The 7,000-nt window shown below is 40.3% G+C and overlaps 1 protein-coding gene across 1 annotated transcript; it reads left to right on the top strand.

Moving 5' to 3' along the window:
- The first annotated feature begins 2,431 nt into the window (after positions 1 to 2,431).
- On the top strand, positions 2,432 to 5,905 carry ido1 (indoleamine 2,3-dioxygenase 1). The gene is made up of 10 exons (XM_053420774.1): positions 2,432 to 2,847; positions 3,413 to 3,508; positions 3,588 to 3,707; positions 3,792 to 3,910; positions 4,020 to 4,034; positions 4,123 to 4,222; positions 4,305 to 4,422; positions 4,497 to 4,548; positions 4,645 to 4,793; positions 4,893 to 5,905. The coding sequence occupies exons 1-10, from the start codon at positions 2,758 to 2,760 to the stop codon at positions 5,285 to 5,287; spliced, it is 1,254 nt and encodes a 417-aa protein (XP_053276749.1). The 5' UTR covers positions 2,432 to 2,757; the 3' UTR covers positions 5,288 to 5,905.
- The last annotated feature ends 1,095 nt before the right edge of the window (positions 5,906 to 7,000 follow it).

The raw sequence follows: 7,000 nt of genomic DNA on the forward strand, positions 1-7,000 counted from the left end.
AGCTCTACTTAGAACCTTCCTAAGATCCAACAGTGCAAAATGCAAATTCATGCAATTTTTTAACTGGTCTTAAGATTTTGATCAGGAGTGTATGTGGAGAGGTGTTCTTCTAATGAGTGAGATTTAGTTTTGAAGTAGATTGTCACCTCAGAAATCTTTGAATCTTTAAAAATGAGTTTTTCAGGAATGGGAGATTTTGTTGCAGTTCTTTACGAATTCCTGGTTTGATTCAATGTGGCTAGTTAATAACAAAAAAAATCTTGAATTTTGCACTTTCTAACAATTAGTTATATCCAAGATACTTGATTTCAGCTTAATCTGATTTTAAAATCACAACATGATTAACTGGAAGCAGCCATGATTTCCAAAGGCTGCAGTGAACAGATACTGCCCCCATGAGGGCCAGATGCACAATGTTATTTCATTTTTACCCCACATTTAAGAACCTCAGCACTGAAAAGTACAGTAAAAAATAAATGCTTTTACAAATGTTTTTCACAGATAACTAGTGGACCCTTTGTAACTTGTGTATGAATCATTTTGGTACTGTACTTGCAATTAAAAACTATACGTGTATAAATTGTGTCTGTTCTGCAATACACAACTATGAATTAACTATTAAAGTTATTTAAAATAACATGGCTCTATGTCTTTATGTTTTTTATGTATCTCTCTGGTCAAGGACAATGTCTTAAATGTCCAAATAATATCTTGGTAGTTGATCAAGGACATAGTTAATGGTCAACATTTCTGCATGCTGTGTATATCTTTTAATAGATCTTGTAAACGTTAGTTCAAAAAGCAGAAACAGTTCAGTGGACCTCTCGCTAGTCTGTACATATGGCACCAAAGTAAATATTGGTTCTCTAAATATAACACCACCTCTTCTCTCGTGACAATATAAAAATCATCCTCCCCCCACGCGCACACACAAACACACCGCTGTGAGGTATTCATACAGCTGGGTCACCCTGAATCTCTGTTTTTTGAGTTCATAAAACCTCCTTTTAACATTAAAAGAGTGTGTTTAATGAACCTGAAAAGAATTTGGTCAATGCCAATTGAGGTAAAATGTTCATGATGTGCATTATAGTAACATATATCAAGATATTTATCCAAATATAAGAAGAATGGCTGTTTTTTTGGTTTGTTTTTAGCATTGTTGGCACACAGCAGTATCAGTTTACCTATTGGTTATCAAGTTTGGGGCAATGAAGGCCTATACTAAGAGATATTTGCTCACTCAAATACAGTATCTCAACATCTTCTACCTCTGTGTGTCTGTGTTGCCCTGGACCGCATCACAGTGGAACAATGCAATCCAGTGTTTGTGCATCTGAACTTTGTTTCAGGGCCAAGAGGATCAAGTTACAGTTGACCTTTACACTTGCACATTTCAGAAATGCATGAAAAACAAAGCTACACTGTAGTTGTATAAACAAGGCGTCCGCTTGGTAAGATTTCAACAAGGCTTGAAGGTTAATGTATTCTGCTGAATTTCTGTTTTATTATTTATCGGGCTGAAGATCCTAAATTACATCTGTCACCCAGCAAAGTGAAATGATGGTGGTGCAGACTAGAGGACTGGATGGCACTGAACTAGGAGAGTGACATCTACATGACGTCTATGTTACTGAACTCCTGCAGTGCTCACTCTGCTCCACCAGGTGAGGCTGACGGTCAACATTTACTTAATCCCAACTTTCATTCTGCGCAGTGACATACAGAGAGCAAAGGCTGGAATCATTGCCTTCAGAATAAAACCGATGGAACACATTCACTGTACTAAAACACAAACGATATAATTGTACAATATCATGTTGTGTGTATGTTGTACTGTAGGCCAATGTGTTTGAATAGCAATTGTGTTGTGTTTTAGAGTCTTCTACTAACTTTGAAGTAGTAAACAAATCAATTAATGTATCAGCAAGTAAAACAAATCATAAATATATAATACCAAAACAGAGGAGAGTAAGGAGAACATTGATCGAAATAGATGTAAAGATAGTAATGTTATTTCTCTTTTACTTCATACTTTTTTTTATGTGGACTGCTGTGGCTGAGGAGGTAAAGCGGGTTGTCTACTAACCAGGAGGGGATGTAGTGATATACAATATATAAAAGATGGTCCAGTCAATCTAATGTTCAATGATTCAACCCTTTGTCATTACTTTATTTTGTCCACATTCTTTGTTATATGCTGAATTTGTTTTTCTGCAGTTTACTCAGGGTAATTGAAAACTGATTGTTCGGTCTGAATTTTTTTTTTTAAACAGCATTTTTACATCTTCCTTATTTCTTACATCCCTGCCTGATCATTTGAAAAGGCAATAAAATAACAGAGCAGTAATTCCCTTACACAACCTGCAAAGCATCTCCTCTACCATTATAACCATATAATCTGCACAAGACTCTACCATGCGCAGCAGTTTAGGTCAGCAGGTGCTGGTCTAATTCAATATATAGTGGGTTTGGTAAACCTTTTACTCAGCTTGAATGCTTGTGATAGTATAAAGATTATTACAGTTTAAGTCTTGAACTTCCAAAAGGGAAACTTTGCGACTGATTTCCTATAAGCTACTTCGAACTTTGCAACAGTAGTTGTAGGAAATCAAGAAAGATAAACGTTGCGTAAGCAATGACCACCAAACAGCTGTATAACGTGAACTTAGTGCCAGAGTCCAGTCAGGTTAGGGTCTCTTGAACTATTCAGAGTCAGAGGATTTGTTGCTCTCTTGGGTTTCTGCTCCTTTCTCCATGGCTGCTGAAACAGAACCCAAAGCTCCTTTCTCTTTGGACTCCTACCACGTGTCTGAGGAGCTCGGCTTCATCCTCTCCGAGCCTCTGGTAGGTGGAAAATGTTGTCTCTATTTTGTTTGAAGCAATAATTTCCCCCATGCAGTCACCATTAAAAATCTGACTGTCATGAAACTGTAGTGTCTGGCCAATATAAAACAAAACAGGACTTTTATTTAAAAAACAATTCCATGATGCTGATTCTTATGTAAACTGAAGACACAGTAACAAATATGGTGCTCAAACGAGTATTGCACAAGTGAATCCCTGTATTTAAGTAAATGGTGAACTTTGGCTGCTGCTATTGATTGAGATCAGCTGACAGAGATAAGTTGAATTGTTGGCATTGTTCACCCTTGTTTTTTGTATCTAACTTTATTCCGACCCAATGTGTTTTCACAGTCAAATTTAGTTTAAACTCTTCTTTAAATCCAAGGTCACTGTTGATGAATCAACATCAAATGAAAATTTGAGCCTTAAAATTCTAAGCAAAAAAGTCTCAGATTCTATCATCAATTACATGTTCACATCCGTGCATTCTGAGTTTCTTTTCCCTTTGTCACAATGATGAACATTCCCTCATGATGGACATTCAACTGCAACTTCACATTCAAAGAGAGAGCTCCCACCCTATTACCAGCCATGGATGGATATTGCCCTGCGAGTCCCAGAGCTTGTGCTCTCTCACGAGCTGCGCTCTCATATTCACAAGGTAAGAAGGGACAATAAAAAAGGCAAGGACAGTTAAAGATGTTTGTGGAGCTGTGGTTCAGTGGATCCTCTCTGTGCAGATGCCGCTGCTGAGCAGCAGCTCTCTACAGAAATACCGGGAGTTGAGGCTGGCCCACTTGACCCTCAGCGTGATGACCATGGGCTACGTCTGGCAGGAGGGAGAGAACGACACAGTTGAGGTAACTCAGTCAGCTTTTCTTTTAATCATATGTATTGTTCTTAATTCAACATATCCATCATCTTTTATTAAATCTTTCTATAAGGTTCTTCCATGTAACCTGGCTGTTCCATTCTGGGAGGTGTCACAGCGATTGGGAATTCCCCCAATTCTCACCCATTCTGATGGAGTACTGGCTAACTGGAGGAAGAGAGACCCTGAGGGGTGAGGCCACTGATCGTCCTCATGTAGTTTTATTACGTCTCATATAAGTGTTTCGATATAAATATGCTTTGTTTCCTTTTAACGTTCAACTTTGCATCTCCTGTTTCAGGCCTTTTGACATGGAGTGAGTACATTCTCATTTGCAGCATCTACACTTTATTTGTTAAAATCAGGGGCTGTGTGTAAAATGTATTTTTGTTCACGCCACACAGGAACCTGCAGCTGCTGGTCAGCATCCCAGGTGGCAACAGCGTCCGAGGCTTCTTCATGGTCACTCTGCTGGTGGAGCTGGCAGCAGTTCCTGCACTGAGGGTGAGGATGTTTTGAAAAATAAGAGTCACAAATAAAATAACAAGTAAACTTATTAGCCAGAGTAATTGGACATGTGTTGCAGAGCATCCCCACTGTGATCAACGGTGTCAGGTGCCGAGACACTGAGGCTGTGGCCACAGCCCTGGAGGACATTAGCCAGTCTATACAAGATATGACTGATACATTCAAATTGATGCAAGGTTGTCACTCACACATGTAACTTTGTTTATTGAAAATCAAATAGTATTTTTTGATCAATGTGATTTTTCTACAGTGCATGTGGAGCCTTCAGTCTTCTATGGCATTATGAGGATCTACTTGTCTGGGTACAGAACCTGTTTTAGGTTATTTAGTCATCTATTTGTGCAGCAGAACAGGTTTTTGAAATGTTTGCATGTTTGTGTCCATGTACACATGAATAGATGGAAAGACAACCCCAGTATGCCAAAGGGCCTGGTCTATGAGGGGGTCGGGACAGAAGCGATGGAGTTTTCAGGAGGAAGTGCTGCACAGAGCAGTTTGCTGCACTGTTTTGATGAACTTCTGGGAGTCAAACATGATGAAAAAAGTGGTATGATGGCAAATGTTCATGTTTTTTTAATCCTTTGAATGATTGCATCAGCACTGGATACAAATACAAACCCTCACTGTGATGATGCTGCCTTTATAGGTGCCTTTCTCACCCGCATGAGGAACTACATGCCACCTGCTCACAAGCAACTAATCCAGGACATCTCTCTGCAACCGCCCCTGAGGAGTTTTGTCCAGCAGCAGGCCAGCGAGCGTCTAAACCGGGCCTTTCATCTCTGCGTCACAAAGCTGTTGGCTCTGCGCAGCTACCACATCAACGTCGTCAGCCGCTACATCACTGTGCCCTCTGCCCGAGCCCGACAGCTCTGTAAGCAGAACCCGGACTTAGAGGGGCAGATAATCAGCAGAGCACCCAAGGCGCTGGAAGAGAGGGGCACCGGCGGCTCTGGTATCATGTCCTTCCTAAAGACTGTGAGGGACCAAACTAAAGACGCCCTCCTGCCCGAGACAAACAAAGAGACGAATCTGACTTGAGGAGACCCAGCAAAGTGAGATATACATCACTTAAAACAGGCAGCAGATCCCTTCTGTTTACTGAGTGCAGTATTTAATGTGTCATTAAAGGCAGAACGAGAGTGAAAGGCCTGTGATGCTTGTCTGGAGCTGTGTTGTGTCTGCAGACAAACCTCAGCTTAATAGACATGAGCGATACCCATCATTCAGTCCAAACCATAATTCTATTGTTGTTACTTTCCATTAAACTCAACCACTAAATCCTTCTTTGAACTGAACTGGAACAAAAACTGCATCCGACATCTGTTCAAGACCAATATATCCAGAGTATATTTGGACATTAGACAACTTTATTCATGACTGAAGCCCCTTTGGAATGTGATTGAGAGATTTAGTTAGTTTCGAAAAAACAGAGGCTTTGTTTTCTGCAAATTGAAAATGTGGCTGGCATTTATCTTTTATCTTTAATTGTCCACAAAGGATACTGATAGTTTAATGTAAAAGTTATAGCTGAGAGAATGAAAAAACAAGAATGACACATAACTCTGCCAGGGCCAAATAAATCCTACACGTCTTTTTTGGACATGGACCAAGCTAAAATGTAAAAGTGTCAAATAAATGTTGGTAGTTCTCTTCACACTGATGCTGTCCAATTGGTCATTTTTCAGGTAATATTGGTTTTCATTCGTTATTTGATGCATAGATGGCATGACTGACAGCTGAGACTGACTCCTGATTGGTCGAGTTTGTCTATTCATGGGACCTTGACACCCCTGATCACTACAGACTCCGGCTCCAGCATCATCTTGGATCGTAGGAGGAAGTGGAGATGCATTGTCCGACTTAAAATAAAGTCTGTGATTTAATCATGTGTGAACAAATTGTACAACAATAACATCTCAATTCTTAAATGATGTCTGGATTTTTTAACACTGTAAAAAATCTTGCCATTATAAGGAAAGTGACAAAAAAAATGTGGATCAGCCCTAAATCCGCACAAAAATGTAAATGGTTCAAATTTCACGCGATCCATCAGACAAAGAGCAAACTCAACCTCCTTGTTGGTGGCAATAAAAATCTGAAATACTGACTGCACCCGTGACAGGGCACTATCAGGCACCATTACTATTCAAGATCTCACTAGGTTTGCCTCTAAATAAACGCTCTAGTATTGGGCAATACCAGGGTGCCCTAAACCTTTTCTAAGTCAAAGCAAAACGAGAAGCTTGACTCAAAACTAACTTTATGAAATAACATATTCATTATTCATTATTTTCACTTGAGGACATGTGGAAGTCGTCACCGCCTAAAATCTTCCCCACGTTAAAGTATCGACAGGCTGGAACCTGACGTTTCCAGAAAATAATCCTCATCCTTGTTGCTTCTTAACTCTTCGCCGCTGCCTCACAATGAGGTGGTCATGTCAAAGCACAATGCACAATGCAGCGCAGAGATGCATCACTTATCAGAGCGGTTACCTCAGCTCTCCTGAAACACCGGCGGCCCACATCCAGCCCTCACATGCCCCGCTATACTTTCTGCACCGGGAGTGTGGAAAACCCAGAGCGATGAAGGGATGGATTGTGCCATGAATGACTCACTGTGTGTAATCTTCACCGCTCTTTGCTCATCTCCACTGGTGTTTCATTACAATAACAGCCTTGCGAGATCAGATAAGGCAGACGACATGGCAATTAAACTTGAAGATTCCCCCCAACCTGAGCGATCTACTAC

The sequence above is a fragment of the Pleuronectes platessa genome, chromosome 4, assembly GCF_947347685.1.
Source record: "Pleuronectes platessa chromosome 4, fPlePla1.1, whole genome shotgun sequence".
NCBI classification, from domain to species: Eukaryota; Metazoa; Chordata; class Actinopteri; order Pleuronectiformes; family Pleuronectidae; genus Pleuronectes; species Pleuronectes platessa.

Coding starts and splice junctions, on each gene's coding strand:
- ido1 (XM_053420774.1), top strand. CDS start 2,758: ATGGCTGCTGAAACAGAACCCAAAGCTCCTTTCTCTTTGGACTCCTAC. Junction 2,848..3,412: donor TCATCCTCTCCGAGCCTCTG/GTAGGTGGAAAA, acceptor TCACATTCAAAG/AGAGAGCTCCCACCCTATTA. Junction 3,509..3,587: donor TGCGCTCTCATATTCACAAG/GTAAGAAGGGAC, acceptor CTCTCTGTGCAG/ATGCCGCTGCTGAGCAGCAG.